At 34.2% G+C, this 20,977-nt stretch overlaps 1 protein-coding gene and 1 pseudogene across 1 annotated transcript; both read left to right on the top strand.

Moving 5' to 3' along the window:
* The first annotated feature begins 165 nt into the window (after positions 1-165).
* LOC132550568 (1-deoxyxylulose-5-phosphate synthase YajO-like) lies at positions 166-6,296 on the top strand (annotated as a pseudogene).
* A 4,296-nt stretch (positions 6,297-10,592) lies between these two features.
* On the top strand, positions 10,593-19,737 carry LOC132550553 (uncharacterized). The gene is made up of 4 exons (XM_060214641.1): positions 10,593-11,071; positions 12,817-12,910; positions 13,490-13,639; positions 19,334-19,737. The coding sequence occupies exons 1-4, from the start codon at positions 10,652-10,654 to the stop codon at positions 19,735-19,737; spliced, it is 1,068 nt and encodes a 355-aa protein (XP_060070624.1). The 5' UTR covers positions 10,593-10,651.
* Positions 19,738-20,977: the final 1,240 nt, after the last annotated feature.

The raw sequence follows: 20,977 nt of genomic DNA, 5'->3' as shown, positions 1-20,977 counted from the left end.
TTTATTTATTGTTCATATCCTGTATTCTCCTAGCCTTAGTAGTTTTACATATAATCTAATATGACACGGTACATTCCAACAAGACTGTTATCACTTATATAAAGAGCTTTTGAGACGGTCCCTCCTATACCGACATTACGCATATGTGCGGTGGCAAAGTAGACCGCGTGCGCCGTAGTTTAGAGTTCAAGAAGGTCGGCCAGAACGCAGTATAAAATTTCCCACGACAATGGCAACCTCAACAAAGGGGAAGTACCGGTTCATAGGACGATCTGGACTAAAAGTATCAAATATATGTCTCGGAACTATGACATTTGGAAAAGCTGGGGGCGGTCATCCGGTAGGTATATGTGTGTAGAGGAAATCATGTACCCTTAAATTTTAGATCCGGCCTAGTTTTATCTGTAAAGTTACACTGGTTAAATGTATTTCTCTCCCTTTGATAGAGATCTGTCATTCTTCTACGTATAACGTGTACATCGCTGTTAATAAGAAAAGATATAAAGAGGATCAGTCAAAGTGACAGAGGGCTAAAGTAAGTTCTGTAAACACTGATGATCCTCTATATTTATATAAATCACCAACGGAATAACATGTTCTTTCATCAAAGTACATCTCAACAGAAATGGATAACTCCTAGACATATTTTGAATACGTTACAGTCGAATCTCGTTATCTCGAATTCTTATAATTCGAAAAACCTGTTAAATTGAAGCATTTTTCGGCCCCAACCTAATTTTACACAAAACATTTGAACTCACTTGAATACTCTGCTATCTCAAAATTTTCCATTGTCCCGCCGATTTTGAGAAAAGGTAATTCTTAAAAACCTATCAAAAAGTGAAAAAAGAACAAGCAAACTTATTAAGGCACCAACTGCTTGTATTTGACGGACAATAAGCATGATTTATTTGGAACAAAAGTTGTTTCCTTCACAGGATGTGAATGTATTAAGATTTGAAATATGGATATGGATTCATAATAATAAAATGTGATATCAGATTGTTTGGAAAATTTAGCACGCGACAAATTTAGCTACAATATGGTGTGACATTGTAATCATCTTTGATACTCTACATACGTACGCCGAGTGGAAACTGGCAATATATGTAATAGGAATATAACATTCTTCTTTTTTTCAGTTTATTATTATTATTGTTATTTTAATAATTATTTACGATTATCTCTTACATGTCTACAAACAGTTGTTTTCGTTACCAATCTTATTTGAATTACTAAGATGTTATGAAAATTTATTTTAGGCTTTTTCTAGTCCCACTCAACTTGACGAGGCGAAAGCTCACGAGATTTTAGATCGCTATGCTTCTCTGGGAGGAAATTTCATCGACACAGCTAATATGTACTGTTTCGGTCAGTCGGAGGAAATTATCGGAACTTGGCTGAAAAAGTAAGTGACTTTTTGAAACGAATTTACTAAAGAAAAAGCGATAACAACCCTTTTCATTTTTCGTAAAATTAAAAACATTTTGACTAGTCAGCTCCAGTAGGCGAAATGGTAAAATTGGAACTTTGTTTTTTTCTGCTGAAATATTCTGGTACAAATTTAGGTCTCATTCCTTATCACGTTATGTGTGTATGTTTTCTCATGGGGTGACGAAGAGTTCCGAAAGTGTTGATCTCCATCGCACCTCTAAGTAAACAGTGTAGTTTCGGTGTCATATTAGTTTTAATGGTGTATTATTGACCAACTATCGTCACGTTTGTATTAAGGCTGTAGTTTATCTATTAGAGATAGTTTGATATCTATGTGATACGTTAATCATTTAAAAGAGCTTACCTCTTTCAGACAAAACCGAAGTAATTTTGTCATTGCTACAAAACTTCGCGCCAAAATGGGAGATGGTCCGAACGATGTTGGTTTGGGCAGACGACATATTTTACAAATGTGTGACGATAGTCTGCGTCGACTACAAACGGATTACATAGACCTATATCAGGTAGATAGAATCCTTTGTGTTAGAGTACCGTGTTTATATACATAATATCATGTTATTAATGAGTAGGATTATACATGTACATAAGTCTTGAACGCAAAGGTTTTTCTTCTAATAAAAATAATGAGATCTGATTGGTCCTACATGTGTAGGTACCTACATGCCAAAAAGTCGAACACAATGTAGTTGAATACATGGTGAGAGATATTATATATAGTAGAAAATGACCCCTCATTTTTGAGAACTTCCTACGCCACTATAGGCATGGAATATTTAGGTAAAAGCTTTCTTAGTACAACTACACTATGGAAACGGAGACGGGTCTAAACTGTCGCTGCGTTTTACGAACAATACTTCTAGGCTGACACGATAGAGAACTGGTCAGTTCTCTCAGTAGAAATGTTTGATATACAGAAACTGGATTCCTGCTTTAAAGACAGGCTATCCATATAGAAAAAACTTAACGAATAATACTTTCAGAAGAAAAAATATTTTGTATACGTTGTGCTGTAGATAGACCATGGTATGCTGTTTTTGCAGAAACACTGACGTTTTTGTCGATCTGTCGATACAATTCACAGAAACACTACTGGGTCTATGTTGTTCCTTTAGAAGAAAATACTGACGAACATTACTTCCAGAAATACTGTTTGGTGTCTTATGTCTTTTTAGAAGAAAGAATGACTTTCAAAGAAACTCCCTATTCTTTGCTTTACGATAATAGAAATACGCCATGAAACAGCCTTACATGATTTTTGCACAATTTAGACACATTGCTGGGACTACGCTGTTCCTTTGGAAGAGACACTCAGAGCTTTTGACGATCTTGTTAAAGCTGGAAAGATAAGATACATAGGGGTCAGCAATGTCAATGGCTGGCAGACGCAGAAAATTGTGGACACTGCGAAAGCCCTGGGTCTAACAAATATCATCAGTCTTCAGGTATTTGACTATAGCTACACGATATTGTACTGGTTTGTTAATTATAACCCGTATCATTTGATGATATATGCTTTTGTACTAATTCTTTAAAAAGTAAAATATACATAAATGAATAATTTCACGAAACTTTATGAAGAAAATAAGAATGTTTATGTAATTCGTAAAACGAAATTAAGTAACCTAGAGAAAAATTATGTGCATTTGTGCATAAGTGTTATTTCGAGTGAAACTCTGCAATGATAAGATAGGACGCACTGCTAATGCGTCTTTATGTTCCACTTAACAAATCATTATTATATAAACAGTCATTGTTTTGTTCATTTTCACAATAAATCTTATATCGGTTTTCAGCAACAGTACAATCTGCTTTGTAGACATTCAGAGTGGGAGGAATTTCAAGTATGTCGAAATGAGGGACTAGGGGGTCATGGTTTGGAGCCCTCTTAAGGGGTGAGTAAAGTTAATGAGTGAAGGAACTTGTTTTCAGTGGGAGGAATTCAACATGAGCTGAAATGCAGGGTCCTGGTTTGGAGCCTTCTTGAAGAATGAGTGCTCAGGTACTTTAATAGATAACTGTGTAGGTGGTCGAGAGGCGCAGTGGTAACGTGTCCAGAGTTCAATACACGGAACTGATATAAAAAGGTATGGGGTCAACTGTCTGACCACGTGGATTTTCCACCGGGTACTCCTGTTTCCTTCCACACAAAGACCCTCGCGCATACATCTGGGCCAACAAGAGTGATTAAAATCAGCTGGAAAAACTTGTGTCGCAGTTGTTGTAAAAATAGATTTTAATTTAAAGATAACTGTATCGGATTCCTTGATATAAAACAAGTATTGATGAGTAAACAGGACAACATGACGTAGACATGAAGCATTGTACTTCCAATACATAATTCTGATTCCAATATGCACTGAATGGATCACAAGTACACAAGTTTCTGTTGTTTTGTATTATTAAACATAATGTACGTTTATAACGATTTGGCCACACATGTGCGACATGTACATGTATATTGATAAATTCATTGGAATCCATTGAGAACATTTTCTTATCTGAGGCTTGCTCTGAATCATCATTTTATGTTTAATTCCTGTGAAAAATAAAATATTTCAGATACAAAAAATCAATTAGTTCAATATATTGTATTTGTGACATTTCCCCATTCTGTGAGGATTTATTGCGCGTTCTGAAAAAAAAAAAATACATTATTAAGCAAATAGAGCAGAAAGTGAGATTATCCCTATTATATACATGTACTATATTACAAGGTCTGTTTGTAAAGATAATCCAGAGTCATGAGTTATTCCCCTTTACAAGGGTACAACGAAACACAGCGTAATAAGACAGATATTAAGCACACTAACATTGTATTTACTGATAATAAGAGAGCAGTTGATTTTTTTCAAATCAAATTTCCAGTGGTATGCTAACTGGGAAATTCGAACGCGGACAAAGCCCACAGAGCACCGATAGCAGGATTGGTCACGTGCACAAAAACGAGAAAACAGCGATATCCAGCTGTCCAGCATGGAGTTGGTATGCCGAGGACGAAGCTTATTGGAATCTAGTGGATTTGATGAAGAAAGCGGCGGCTAACCATGGTATACTTTACTTATATTGTACATAGTTGTTAGTTAGGTCTCTGATATTTCCATCAAACTTGCAGACATAAATCAGTATAGTTTATCTAAAATATGATTTATCATGATAAAGTACCTAATTGGTCGCGTGCAGATCGTGATATTTTTTAACCAGGGAATTCGTATTTTTATACCGATTTTTAAAGTAATTAAAGCTGGAAAAGAACAGAGAAATTTAGATATAGTGTGTTTGTCTACTAACAGTCATAACTTCATCGTGCAGACATACTCCGTAAACCGGAAGTAGAATATTAATGGTACGAGAAAACCTGAAAACGGAGAGGTGGAAATGAATCCGTAAACCGGAAGTGGAATACTAACGGTACGAGAAAAACTGAAAACGAAAAAGAGGAATTGAAACACAATATGACACAAAAGACTTGACAGTATGATATATCTGCCTTTTCAGGTAAATCTGTGCCCCAGGTGGCATTAAAGTGGTTACTACAGAAGAATGTAGTATCTTCAGTTATCATCGGAGTCACTTCTGTAAAACAGCTAGAAGACAACATGGCGGCTGGAGAAGACTGGTGGCTATCACAAGAAGAGGTAAAAATTGAAAATCTATCGACCTTTAGCAAATAATATATGTTTTTTTTAAATTTCAGTTTCATGTATTTTCAGTGCTAAATAGAACTTGTTAACCTGTCAGAATTTATTCGTATTTAGCACTGACATACAAATCACAGCCTCTCCGCAAACCTTCTGGTGAAGTTTATTTAGACAGAATTGCATCAACAGAGTGATATTCGAATTCAGTCATATTCATCTGCTTTAATAATCTACATTGTGATTTTGTAGATGACCAGTATGGACCAGGTCACAGCACTACCCAGTACATATCCCTACAACCAGCTAGAGCGTATGAATACAGGACGAAGTAATCCCTATCTTTCTCTACCGTTTGTTGAAAACGTTTTCGAATAATGGAAAAATTATGGAAGAAACATCAAATATATCACACAAATCCAGAAACGACAATTTCTAATCAAATATTAATCGTAACTAATTTAATTTAAACAGAACAGTGTGTTAGGGTCATTTGCTGTGTATTCCATAAAATGTTAAATCGAGTCCTGTCGAGTTCCTGATTTTGTGAAATTTTCTGATCTCTAATTTCCGTGATTATCAATGTGAAAATAAGTAGGCAGTGGTTGATTTTTCTTCCAATTTTTTACTTTGTATGAAATAAAATAATGAAAATTCATACCATAAAAATAAGGGAAATGCATGTTCCATCTCGTGACGTGCATGGAAAATACATTGTACATCCATTTTGACTCAGAGTTTTGGTAAAACAACAAAATTGTTAAGACAATAATTGTGTAGATACGGAAACTCCTCCCACCGACGAGTTGTTCTGGGAAAGATGTGAGATTTGTCAAGGAAAATATTTCCGTGTTTCTAGTAAGTGCAGAAACATCTAAAATAGATTACATGTTCAGTATGACCAGGAATAGAGCTACTGACCAATACCACAATAACATCGCTTAGAAGTCGTTAACCAGTACTTCTTTGGGACAATGCCAGTTTCAGTCTATAAACCGTACATTACGTAACGGTGTATTCAGGCTGCAAGGAACGACAACTCTAGTAGAGATTAAAAACTTCCCGTTGGTCTGGAATGAGTGTTTATGGAATACTTAGGAATATGCGGAAATTTCATTATTTTGATAAATCTATATTTATATGTTGTTTTGATTTATAATTAAGCATTTTTAAATGATGTTATTAAAAGAACAACTATAAATGCAATTATAATATTTTCATTTCTTACTTCATGGTCGTGCAAGTTTCCTGGTATCCTGCCAAATTGTAATTGTGCACTGGAATATCATACATAAGATATTAACATAGCTTCATTTTACGTGATTATAAAAAAATACATGAATGATATCATGTAGGTTAGATCACTATTCATTCATTTAATTGCTTGTAATAAATATGCTTCGATGACCTTCAGTAATAGGAATAAGGTTAGACAGAAACTGCACAGAACGCAGAGTCGACGTACGAATAAGACAAGTCTCCGACGGTCTAACAACGCCAGAACAACCTTGTATCTTGAACGGAACTTTGCCTTAAGAATTGCGTATTGTTTAAAACTGGTCTTTACTGAAATTCGGACCTGTGCAATACACAGAAAGATGTATATAGAAAACACATTCTTTGATAGGTGGTCCTTTCAGGAGTTTGTATCGGTGCCACATCTAAGAGGCAGTACTTTCTTCTGTATTGCAAGTGTTTTTGGCATGTTATAATGAGGCAGTGGTATTACAGGCCTGTTACTGTCACTATTAGAGAACAGATGGTCATAACTGAAATCTAAACTGTGATACAAAATATCAGTCCTACTGTAATATTGATTTATGAAAGCCTGACCTCACACAAGTTTCAGGAATAACTCATAATCATCGATAAACATGTATCATTTTTCTCTGGTTCTTTTCCGCAGACGTGAAACAGTATGATGAAGGATGATATTTATTTACACATATATACACATGTATTAACTAAATGATCCTTCACATCTAGTAAGTGCGGCCGCCGTCGCTGCCTCGCCGTTACGGAATTTCCGGGCACCACTTAGGTCGGCAACTATGCCGACGTCTCTTGCCTGACGTTCCTCGACGTATTCTGCTCCATGCCAATGCCTCAGCGGTATACTCGTCCCAGGTCCCCTGTTACGGCGGCAATTCCTTATCGGCAAGTGCAGCGAGGTCCAGATTACAAAAAAGATAAATTACGTGGTCAACCACTTCCTAGTGCAGCGAAATAGGAAAAGACCTTCGGCCAGATGATGGTGATAATGATGGTGGTTGTTTTTCGTCTCCATGACTCTGCCCGTTGCCGTGCATTGTCCAACCGACTGGAGTCGATTCTTTTGCGACGTTATCAGGGTGCTCTCCCCATGGGTGGAGTCGTCTGGGGATTGATTGGTCTGAAATTTGGAGACGACTCCTTGGCCAAGTGATTAATCTCTATGAGCTGTCTGGACTTCCGGTGGTGGATGGGGTCCTTGTCTTCCGTTTTTGTTAGTATGTGTTTAGAATGAGTGTATTTGTTTTTGGTGTTGTATATTTTTATTGGTAATTTACTGAACGGTATTGTTGTTGTTGTGCACTTTGTGGATTCTTGTTGTTGTTTCAGAGTCGTGGTTACTGGTGTACGGTTGTTGTTGTTGTTATAAACTGCCTTGTATAAAGATTTATCGAGAGCTGTGTATCCCCATTGTCCTACCTACCCGGGTGATCACCAGAACATGACCGTTGCACCCTGATGTTCCCATTTAAGTGTAACCTAATCAGGGCGTTGGGCCTTGTAGTTAAGTAGTTTGTAGGTGTTGTGTGTTTATTAACAAGAATTAACTTCCTTGTGATATTTGTTTTAAAAGTGGTCTATGTAGTCTGTTTGTGTGAGTTTTTTTTCAGTATCAATTTGTGGATTTTATGTTCTACTGGGCTAGGTGACCTTCGGCCAGTGACCGCAGGTCTTATATATGTGTGTAAACATAACCTGGAAAAGCATGGACGTTGATATCATTATCAACAGAAAATATAGGTGAAGGGTATAATACCACGATGAATACACACGGTAAAACTGCTCATGACCTGTACACTAAATATAGCACATCAAACACACTGTCAATACATAATGCTGTATTATATAAGATATATTCAAAACAAACACGCTAGGGCATTCACCAGCGCCTAAGCCATTGGTAATGTTATTTATCTATGGCATGTTTAATGGCCATTGATCTGCACAATCCTGATAAGGGTAAAGACCCCTGATGTGTTGCACGCGCTTGGTTGAGAGATTAGTGAACACAGATACACACACTATCTGATAACGATTGCAATTTTTGAATGATCAAAATACATGTATTTTCTAAGTATTTAACTACAGTTTCTTATTCAAGACCTCTTTATTTTGTTTGTGTTTACGTTCTTATCCCGTCTGTAAATTGTACTACAAACAAAGATACCCTCGAGCATTCAGACATGATTGTGCAGAGGCCAAGGACGAATATTTATGACATAATCATTATATTAACACACGAGGCCTGTACACGTCTACACACTGTTGTAGATATAACAAATAATCGGACTTGCACAATTTACTGTCGTTCGGGTTTCCGAGATCCGAATAAGATTAGCTAGAATTTATGTGTAAGTGAAAATAGCTATTTATCAAACAAATTTTGAACAAGACACAGCATGATTCGTTTTATGTGTGTATGTCAACACAAGAATTAAGAGCGGGAAAAATAGATCTAAAGATTATACGCTGTAAGATGCAAATATTCTGCGCTGGGATCTATTGTATTGATTTAAAGGGTCGTCGTCAAGATATCTTTTTTTAAATAAGTGTTCTTCAACACGGATGTGAAAGGCATAACGTTATTTTCATAAATGGTCAGATAGGACACAAAACAGAAAGTTCAAAGTTCGTTTGTAATGATTGGCTGTTATTCTAAACGTTGTTTTTTTAATCACGATATGATAAAAAGTTTATCAGGTGTTGATAATCGAGTCCATGTGTCTCGGTATTTCGAAACAGTGTAGAGGTGGAAGTCATGATCTGTAAAATAAATAAGGCCTAAGATGGGAATGGTAGAGTGCTTTAGTTACCCTCGGTAACCCTCAGTGCTGTACCTTTGCTGGGAGGCAATATAGCTATATATATATATATATATCAAACGGAGATGAGCATTGTCCATATTGACACATAGACAGGTAGATAATTATGACATCCGGCATAAATAAACACATACACTAAACCAATTACAGATGACGTAATTGCCCCGGGTAGATAATTCAGTGTCATTTTTAAAAAATATGTTTTGAGGACAAGAGAAGTGATAGATTTGCTACACATCAAAGCAATGCTTACAATTGAAGACATGGAAAGGTTAACTACCTAATACAAAGAAATGAAACATACCAGAATAGTTCCTTATGATATTATCATTTGACTGAAAACATATGACTTTTAGATACAAGACCTTTTGCAATATCTGACTTTCATATGTGGAGAGGGAATACTTTAAATTTTTTTATCATATTGGAGTGTGAAATTTGGAGAGATCAGAATTGAATATGCATTCATTCCTTTATCATTTTTTTTTTGTTTTTATCAACTATTATATTTGTGTTTTCTTCATGAAGAAATATTGATCATTAGTTGTCAAATTGTGCCCATCCCCATCAAATGTTTGATTATTTATACTACCTCATGAGCCTCTTTGCCCAGGAAATTTAAAAGATATTGGTTATCACACACACACACACACACACACACACCTCCCATCCCCCCACACACAATTGTTGGAGGAGGAATAATTGTAAGTATACTTGTAATAACAAGTTTCATGCACACCTCACAGACACCATTAATTAGGTATTCGTTACCTGCAACAAAGTGGTATCACTCACTATTTGCATAGATAATGTGAAAAGAATTTAAATTGAAAACACGTCCTGTCGGGTAGAAAAATGGATTACGAGTCTTCATGTTATTCGTGTGATTGGCCAGTTTCGGCAATACAATACAATATATAACAAAGTCAATATTAGCTTAGAGGAGCTATTATTACGACAAAACATATCAATATAAAAGAAAAAAAAAAAAAAAAACACACAATGTGAAACATACGTGTATGGACATAAAACATGCACAGAGTAGTAACTCGAGATGTTAATTACGGGATTTCCATTGATTAAAATGTACATAAAGACACAGCATAACTGAACTGAAATTATTTGCCATTTTCATCTAACTTCCATGACACAACTAACTTTTAATTCAAGTTTGTCAAAGTTTTATCAATTTGTTGGAATTTTTATCTACAAAACGATAAAACTATTTTTTTTTCTGAAATGCCGGTATAAAATCTCTAGTTAAAAAATTGTTCACTCGAGCGGAGCGGTATAAAATCTCAAGTTAAAATGTAGTTCACTGCGCATGCGCATGTAACGTTCTCAAAATTGGGGAAACACCTAATCTGGAAAGTCCGTAGCATCGGTAGCTAACAACAAACGCTGCCAGAAAACTTATGCAAGTACACAGCGGTAGATGGTCTGAATTATCCTGCCATATACTAAATAATGAGTACACGACAGGAATTTAAATTTGATGACGGACAAATTAAATACGACTCTTTAAGCGAAGATGCCAGGAAACATCTTTTGCTTTGCAACAAACCTAGGAAAAATGTGTATCTCGTACTACTTCTAAGTGTTGCATTAATTCAATTTGGTATCATCTGCATTTTAATTGTGCGGTCTACACAATGTCAGAGTTCTGACCAGGATATAGCCGGCTCGAGTCAGCAGATGTCAGCTCAGCATGTTGCTCAGAAAAGCACTGTTATTGAACCTGAACCTATAAATTCTCTGTGCTTCCCGTGTGCAGAGATCGGTAGAAACATTACAGAGAATGACTTCGGCGATATCATAAAACTGGACAAGAAAACAAACATGTGTTGCATGCAAGACGTGGGCAATCTGAAGAAACTGTTCTTGTTGGTAAGTGTATGTTTTGTTAAAGGCGATTACCCAGATTGTTGTTTTGTATTACTAACTAGGTCACGGTATGAATGTGTGTGTGTATATATAAACGGCGCCAGTTTTAAACGAGTTTACAACGGATAGATCCTCGTCATTCACATATCGGATCTATGTAAAACTAAAATCTTTACGAATACTTTCAAAAATACATACAGGTGTAACCTTTTAATATCTTTCCTGTTTGCATCAGTTTATGATTCTTTTCTAGCATAAAATAGAATCTTTATAAATCATTTTTTGGTTTTCCTAATTTTTTCTTCCCTATTGCGCTGTAATCTCACCTTAAACTCGTCTTTGTCTTTTGTATACAAAAGAATTGGCCAGTGAACTTAGAAGAAGTTATGTTAATTAACAATGCTAGTATATAACGATTAATCAGCTATATTACTAAAGGCACAACTGATTAGCAAATATTTAGACAGTCACTGTTTTAAATTTGACAATAAAACTGACGTATGTTTTTATATTTGACAATTATCTACATGAACTTATGTAGATATTTACGAGAACTAACACTAACAGTACTGTCTTTTACTGGGTTTACCGAGCGGGCTTTATAACCCCTACCTGCTGGTTAGACCATGTCTGAAGTTAGCTTTGCATATGTTTCGATTAATGTTAATTGAAAATCAAGGTATGTATCACTTAACACTAAAAAGTTTTCCCTGTAACGTTACTTACTGTTACAGGAATGATCTGTTCACATACCCATTTTAACAAAGTGATGTTAACAATGAATTAATCATTCGCTGAAAATTTTCAGAGAGCTAAAAATATTAATCATGTCCGACAGATGCGGTGTACAATCGATATATCAGATGTTGTCATATCATATCATATATCTGCATCATATACGCTACGTCAGCCTATCGTAGTATAAACATTACATGATAACAATATCAAAACTATTTTTTTTTAATTTTCTGTAAGGTGATTACATACACACATCGCTTGACAATTATATGAAAGCAGGTTAAAAAATCAATGAAATATTCAAACAGACGTCCTGGTTGACAGCTGCACGTTTTCGTTTTGACCAATCAGCGTTACACATTTCAGTTAGTATTTAACATGAACCTTTGCTAGCACCCAGGTGAAGACAATAAAAATAGCATGGGCTGATGTAATATCATCTTTTGTTTGATTTGGTCATAAAACCATTAGAAATCATGAAATATTCACTCATGCCATAACATGGGACATCCACCAGGAAATGTTTGAGTATTTGTATTCATATTCAAAACATTCTAAAATTTCCTTGTCAGGGAAGTTCGATGTTTTGAAAATTTCAGTGCAGGACTCTTAGAGTTGGATTTGTTCAAATTTCTGCAGTGTACATTAAATCCACACTTGCTACAAACAGTAATCTGCAGACTTAAATCTGTATGCTATATATTAAATAAGACATTTTTGTTGAGTTTGTGCTTGTCCTTTACGATAAAGTTCAACTCAGGTGACCGTGAAGGACTCAGGGCCTCTTGTAACTGTAGAACTGTGTGAAATGTAATAGGGCGTATCAGATTAAATGATTCCCTGCTTCAGGATGCGTGTTGAACGTTTAAATAGAATACATACTAACCAGTGTCTACACAAATGTCCTTTGTTATGCTTCAGTAGGTGTTTAACATTTTATAAAGGTATATCTATGTATTTGTGTTTTTATGTGTATATATGGTAATTCATTCTCTTGTGCCGTATTGCAGATAGTCAACGAATATTACAGAAACGTGAAGAATATTTCAACCAATACAGATACGAATTCAGAAGCAAATGACGAAGAAAAAGATTCGGACGAAGGTAGCATTGAAATATTAAACTTTCAATTTGCAAAACACCATATATAAGCCGTTTTGCCTTTTCATAACAAAACAAAAAATCACAGCTCACAAAAATCATAAAGACTTTATGGAGAATATTGAGTAAATATTTCCGCATATAAATAATGTAAACATTCAATTGATTATTAATTTCCTCTTCACGATATGCATGCAAGTATTAAGGACACAGTTACGCACGCCTAATCCTCTAATGCCCGGTGCTATAGATACTACAGTGAAGTATTAAAGGTACGACAGGAAACATATGCTTTTCAAGTTGGTTTAAAAATTAAGTAAAATACAGTGAACGTTATGATTGTGTTAATTCGTATAAAAAGTTCGAAAAATAACATTCCCAATTACAATCATTCAAAGTATATTTTAATCAGGACATGAACAAATGTTATTAACAAAAAAGTCATTACGACTTAAACAATATCACCTATATGTATATATGTATATATGAAGCAAATTCATGAAGACCCTATATGGTATGACAACATGGCAGATACATTCAAAGGTTCGAACTCACCGGAGCCTATTTTTACTTTGTTAATAGCTGTTGGACCGGTTGCTGGTTATGTTGGAGGTTCAGAACAGACGACAAAGGCCCCGTCCAAGCCTAAGCCACTATCATTTTGGAAAAAGAGAGAAATTGCTGCGCACTTGTTCCTTGACAACGACATTCTGAAACACTCCAATGAAACTGGTAGGTCGATCATTTATAATCACATAAATGACAAATCGATATCCACTCGTGACGCTATCGATTTTTCGTCATACCAAATGAAAATTAACTATGAAATTTCCATCTCATTTCTTATAAAGTCTTAACTGTTTTAGGACTTCACTAATTACATTCTGTAAAATGTATTTTTGATATAATTTTTACAGCATTGAATATATATATGTATTATATATATACAGGATCTGAGGTAAATTTTCATTTTCTGTGAGATTTTATGAAACAAGCCCGAGAAGGTTTGATTTTGAGCTTAATGTTCCAGGAATTTTGCGTTACAGAACTTGGCCAGACTGTTCCTTTATAAAAAACAGTTGGTAAAACGAGGAGTTTCTTTAAGGGAACTGAGTCATTAAATCCACTTATTATGCTTCAAAATTTTCACTTTTAAGAGCTGTTTCTATTGTCTATAAGTTACTCCTCTCGGCAACAGAGATGAGCCCCGTACCTTCCGTCCGAGCTTTATTTTGTGGAATACACGTTTCCACATAAATTGACGATACCTGTATTTGATTTATTGTTTTCAAGGCCTATTTAGGCGGTGAGTAAATCATACACCTGGACTTAAGGTGCTAGATGACGGAGCCAAAATTCTTTTTTTTTCTTACACATTTTTCTTTCTTCAGTTTTGGAAATGGGGAATGAAAATGGTACTTTATCAAATACTTTGTACATGCATTAATAGTAGAAAACAATTGATAAGGTTATTTCCTGCTATCTGCTTTATATAATATCTTTATCATGGATATTAAAACACATTTTAAAGAATCTATATTAGTCGTGAACATTAATGGACAGAATCAATCAAGGAATCTGAATTCTAGTGTCCAACTGAAAACTGTCAACGATAAATAACCATAATAGTACATTTTCCGTATTATTGCCGTAACCAGTTCCATCGTTCCATCGATGAGTTAAATCGTCTTTTAAAACAAATCATGAAAACTGTTCAGATGGATGGTACTTTTTGAATGATTTAGACAATGTTATTTCTTGCAATATAAATTTGGTATCACATGGATATCACTTTTTGAAATTCGATGTTGATGTTAATTTTGCCATGTGCGTGTGAACTTAAAACATTACTTTGATGTCTGGTGCGATACGTATTAACTATATCACTGTCTATTATGAGTCCTGCACCGCGTAGGGCATAATGGGATTAAGACATCGATTAGAAGATAGTAAAAGAGTAAGATTCTAAAATATAACATTAATGGTGATGCGGACTGGATCTTAATTAACTATAAATAAATCCTTCAATTCTTTTGTTAATTAAAGACACGTTTCACACTCTCGAAGCTCGCAAACAAAGCTATGAATGAAACATATAGAGGTTACACAACAAGTGATTGTTGTGTATGGTACTTCCTCCTCTCGAGTTGGCGATTTTTCTATAGTTACAAAAGGAGGCGCTTTATCAAACGTTTTTTGAAGTAGTGATAAAATGCTTTCGAAAATTGTCGATGCCAAAAATCACGAACACTTAAGTTATTTCGCGGTCAGTAATATGTATAAAGTTAACACGTGTGTTTATTTAGATGTCTGATTATGTAATTATTATTGTTTGTTTCTAGGTTCCACCAATTTTGCAATGTTAAAATGGCTCCTTATTTTGGGGTAAATTTCAGTGATACAAAAAAAGTCCTGAATTATAATTTACTGTTTTGCCTACTCCGGACAACATTTTCTAATATATGGCTTATTAACCCTACGTCCGTTATCAAAATGATTGAAATGTGACTATCATGATGTTTGCCAGCTAAATTATTCTGCTATTTCTGCAAAGGAATGTTCAAATTTCGTATCTATTAGAGAAACAACAGAGGAGAGAAGATAAAAAAAGGGAAAAGATCAAACTTTTAAAGAACAAATAGAAATCAAGTAATTGTCGGAACCAAGATCCCTGTGGGATCTCTTTTACAATCAGCATGGTTAACTTATATGGTCAGTATCGAAAAAGGGAGCCATTTTAGTAAGTAAAAATAGAAGGAAATGTGCTCTCGAACCGAACATAATCATTAGTTTAAACAATATTTATTCAATAATTAGTATTTAAACACAGACAGGTACATTTAATCTTTTGGGATGGGAAAACAAGCTTTAAGCTTATATTAATTCCTTTCCCATGTACATAAAAAGACAAATATAAATCGGAACTGGAACACCTAACATCGACATTGGACGAAAAAGTAATATTTACACATAACAATAATATCTATAAACTTACGCACATGTGGTGGATAGAATTACAAAATGTAATTTGTAACTTAAGTAGTGGCACCTTAATTCATTGGTATGTAAAAAAGGTTACCTTAGAAAGCTGCTTTCAGATCTATGAAACAATACATGATGTGCAGTATGGTATTAAGAACTAAAGGACCAAAAACATTAGGTAAAACGTTTACTGAGCTTGAATAATTTTGCACGGTCAAGAATATTTGTTCTTTTTTCTGTTTAGAGTAAACATCGTTTCCCCATAATAGAGTTTTTTCAGTTAGAGTAATATCTAGCTGACGTAAAGTTTTTGTCGAATTATGTTATAATTAGCACAAGACAATAAAAATGGTGGGTACTTTCTACAAACCCGCATGAACAAAATGGACTTTCTTCCAGATATCTTAAGTATAAATATTGTTTGAGATTACTTCATTTCAGCCGCAATCGTGTATGCAAAATTTGAAGGTTTCTACTGCCAATATTAAAATAGTGAGGAATAATTACATTATATTTTTGTAAAAATCTTTTAATTATCCTGACAGACGGATTTTCGCGAATATTGATTGGTAAAAAATTCCATAAATGTACTGCAGAATTAAAAAATGATGTTTTATAAAACTGAGTCCTGCAATTAATTAATAGTAAATGGGTATCTGATACCTTACTTGGAATTAGATTGGACAGGTAAAATGGAGTTTTCGTATGATACATTGATCTCGTCTTTTAGAAAGTTTTTCCCAACCCACATTTTTTAACAATAAACTAATACTTGACAATTTAGTAGCACCTGTAACTATTCTTGCAGCTTCTATTTGGATCATTGCGTTGACGGTCACGTATGCTGGACGCTCCATGATCCATTTTCTGCAATGAGCACGTGGATGTATCCTTCGCCATTAGCGAAAGCTACACAAAAAGACCGTTTATTGTCTTCAGCGTTATTCTATGCTGAGACGGCTGTTCATTTAGTTTTTTAGAATTTCCCCTAAAAAGTCTTGCACATGGGTAAGGTACATTATTTTACGCCTGAAGATGAGCGAATAGCATTCCATGTGGAATCTTCTATATCGCTTCATTTAAATGTTACCTTCAATTTGGTGAAGCTAGTGAATACCAGAGAAACAAGAGATTTCTTAACCAAGTCACGCACGATCAAATTACTAATAGATCTAATTAATGAAAAGTATTGAACGACGTCATCGTATTTTGTTAATTAGAATTTTTTAGATGGATACACAGCGGTGTTCCCAATACGTTGCCTGTAATTGCGTTGGCTTTACATGGATGATCTGCAGTCGTAAACCAAGATCGTTTTAAGCAGTTCAAAATCCTTAAAAAAGGTAAATAAACATTGTTCAAAGATTTTTTTTAATATTTTCAAGTTACTTTATACAGTGTATGACAGTAATGGATGTTATAGTGGAACTAACAATAATGATTATAATGAAACAATTAAAGACAAATATAATTATAAATCTTAAACTTTAATTTATGTGAAGTTTTACACACTCAGTGACTCAAGAGTATTAATTGGAATATTGAAATGATAGGTTTTGTTTATGTTTTTACAATTATGGCTGAAAATGTCTTTTCCATACACTGATTTATTGACAGTTCGCATATCATTTGAAGTTTTCTTTATATGTTCTTACTAACATGTTCTTTATAAGTTATGTAATACATGTATTCTTTACTTCCATCTGTTCTCGACACATCAATAAACTGTCATGATATGATAGTGTTCAGGGATAAACGGGATTATATTAATCAGGTGTTGGCACCAAATCACTCTCACCAATCTACGCGTTAGTAATCTTCTACGAATGGATATTGGACTCCTCTAACATTTACTTTACAGATAAATGCATTCTTAATCAGTCGGAAAAGAATGACAGTTGATGAGTAAAAAAATAAAGAGACAAACTTACACAACTCTGCATTATTTGATTCACACAAGGTCTTAAAGTGCACAGGAGGTCTAGACACACAACTACCATTCTTTATACCGTTTAATGGTGACACGTTAATGCCTTACGGATATAAGATATTTTCATAGCAACAAGCCGTTTTATTTTGTGACCTTTACGCGACAATTAATGCGTAGCTGTATGTCACTGCTAAGAGAGAAAGTAAATATAAACCTTGGTATTAATAAATATTTTAAAATGTAAAATCTAAACATAAAAATGATACAATAGCACAATGTTTTCTTACATTCTTCAAAACACATTTTCCTACACTGTCGTATATTCTTATACATAACACTTTTGAAAAGTAGTTCCTGAACAAAAGTTGATTTAACTCGCTATCGTGATTTTTCAGATACACGAGACAAAGCACTGTGGATGGGAAACAAGAGAAGCAGAATACTTTGTCTGAGTGGAAAATTACTAACCTATACGTTATGACTTTATATTTGATATCTAGTCATTGTCGACACAATGCACAAATATATATATAATAACAGGTATATATATATAAACACAAAAGGCCAACACGGCAAATAAACTTGATTATCGCGTTTTCAAGCCGTGTCTCTGGCTATCTTCAGGCGATTACTTTAATGTTTTGGTAACAACATTATGACGTAATACAATCAATAACATATACCTGTCGTCAGCTTCCTCAGAATGTTGTGCAACAACCAATTATTGAATTTCAATATGAGCACTACGACAATGCAAAGCCTATTGCTCGCCATATTTGGAGGGTAAAATATGTGCATGAGTGCACATATCATATTGCTTTGTATTGTGCTGGACTCTGTTAATGTATGTTCCATTGAGGTTCTTCTAATTGACCAAGCATTGTCGTATACACAAACACTAATTAATTTTGAATAGGTAATATATGTTTTGTGAACACTGTTCTTTGCAATATGATAATTTCTTGTATATATATTGAGAGTATGCAGTATATTTCCGAAGTTAATTGTTTCTAAAGATGTAATATCATACAGGTGATTTTATTTATTTTATTTATTACATGACTAATAAAGAAATGAAATATTCAAAGTATTGAATTATTTATCAATTACTTATCAAACCCCAGAACCTTTCTAATTCAGATAGGTAAGTGGGAACAACAGAGCATACCAATAATATATTTTCAATTATTATGCATATACAGTCTGTATATCCAATGTAGTGACATTACCCCTAAGGATATGAACTGAACATTTCATAGATCAAAAATGCATGACTCTCACAACACATGTACTTAAACATACCAGTGCTCCTTTCATAAATCGAATCGAAACTTAATATCCAAGCTTATCCTTTTTTATCATACATCCGCTGCGTTTAATTAGAGTGAGCGTTAAGATGGTTTCCAGTCTTATCTATATATCATTTGTATAGATGTATATCAATACATGTTTTCTATTATATTTCATATGAAATACCTCAATTGATCTTATCTTTTTATCTTGTCCACCACTAGCTCCCAGGATTCCTTGGGATGGACGTGACTACCACAACTTGTCAATGACTAGTCACCTGTTGACTTACGACCCGGAAAAACGGAGCATCAAAGTCATTGAACACGGTCTGTACTTCATCTACTCTTCAGTGACATTACAAGCACCTGCATCGGATCTGAATGCTCAAGTGTACCATATGCTATTACGTGAGCATTACTTGCTTCCGGAAACCGGAGCAACCATTATGATGATGAATAAATACGGTGGAGGAAAGCAGTCAAGTGGCTTCTACACCAGCTTCTTGTGTGGCACATTCAAACTCCGCAGAGGTGATGAACTGTTCGTCAAGGTGTCCAACAGTTCTTTCATGTATCACCTGTATTATTCGAACTATTTTGGCTTGTACAGGCTGTCCAGTTTTTAACTTTCAGTTAAAAAACAAAAAACAAAACAAAACAAAAAGTTAATAAAAAAAACAAACAGAAAAAAAAAAAAAAAAAACAAACAGAAAAAAAAAAAAAAAAAAAAGAGAAAGCAAAAACAAAATGAGCATAATAATAAGATAGTAAAATAGAAAACAAAACCTTAACAAAAATCAAACCAAAAAATATTAAAATAAATAATGAAAGACACAAGACAAAAAAGGATAATAGGGAAAAAAAACAAAAAATCAAATATAAGAGAAAAAAACCACAAAAAACAAAACAAAAATAAGGGGAAAAAAAGAAAAAAAAAAAGAAAAAACACAAACAAGTAAAATAAAAAAAAAAACAAAGGAAAAAAATGATAAAAATAAACACGTTTCAACTGACTGGTCTTTTTAATAGATGAATAACAATTAAAAATTATAGACATTATTTCTTTTTATATACAAAATGTAAACATATTACGCAATAAAAAAGTCAGTTATCTGTGATATTTTTAATTGAGATTTTAACGACCACTCTTCATTCACATAACATCTTCTATACCATATCATTTAATATATCCAGTAATATTTAGTGGCTTAACGTCCTGACAACATCCAGGGTCATATATAAAGTGGAGGCAAGCAATGTTGCAACATGCCATGTTGGTTCTTCAGTGTTCATTTAGCAGAGAACGAAGACGAAATTACCTGCTTTGTAATGTGTTTAATGAACATGGATGGAACTTTCCTGTAATATGGACCTGGCTACAATATAAATATTATACTTTATTTGTTAACACTATATGACAATCCTATATCCCCACTTCTGCTCTCCAACCCCGATGTTTATGGTATTTATAATTATGAAATGCTAAGCTATTATTTTTTTTTATGTTTTTATCATTATTTGTTTTGTTGATTATTTCTTTACTGCTAATCTACTGCAGTTACAATTGTTAAGTTTTTTATTCGTTTTGATAAAGTTAATCCATCACTCGTATTGTGATTAATTTTTTTATAATAAAAGTTATTGATCTATACTCTCATCACCTTGATATACTTGAGGTGATGCTTTAAGTATTCACATCAGGTAATACACACGCGGTAATATGTATTATACTATACTTATCATCATATGTATATTTGTGTTAGCATGGTAACCCAGTTCAGAGACTGCAGCTTGTTATTTGTTGTACATGTCTTAGGTAGCAGTACACAGTTTCTCGGTGTGGCCATGGGTGATTTTTTTGCTCAT

The sequence above is a fragment of the Ylistrum balloti genome, unplaced genomic scaffold (assembly GCF_031769215.1).
Source record: "Ylistrum balloti isolate Yb309-2 unplaced genomic scaffold, AGI_CSIRO_Ybal_v1 Utg370128, whole genome shotgun sequence".
NCBI classification, from domain to species: domain Eukaryota; kingdom Metazoa; phylum Mollusca; class Bivalvia; order Pectinida; family Pectinidae; genus Ylistrum; species Ylistrum balloti.
The sequence above is the reverse complement of the archived record's forward strand: the minus strand, read 5'-3'. Positions and strand labels throughout refer to the sequence as shown.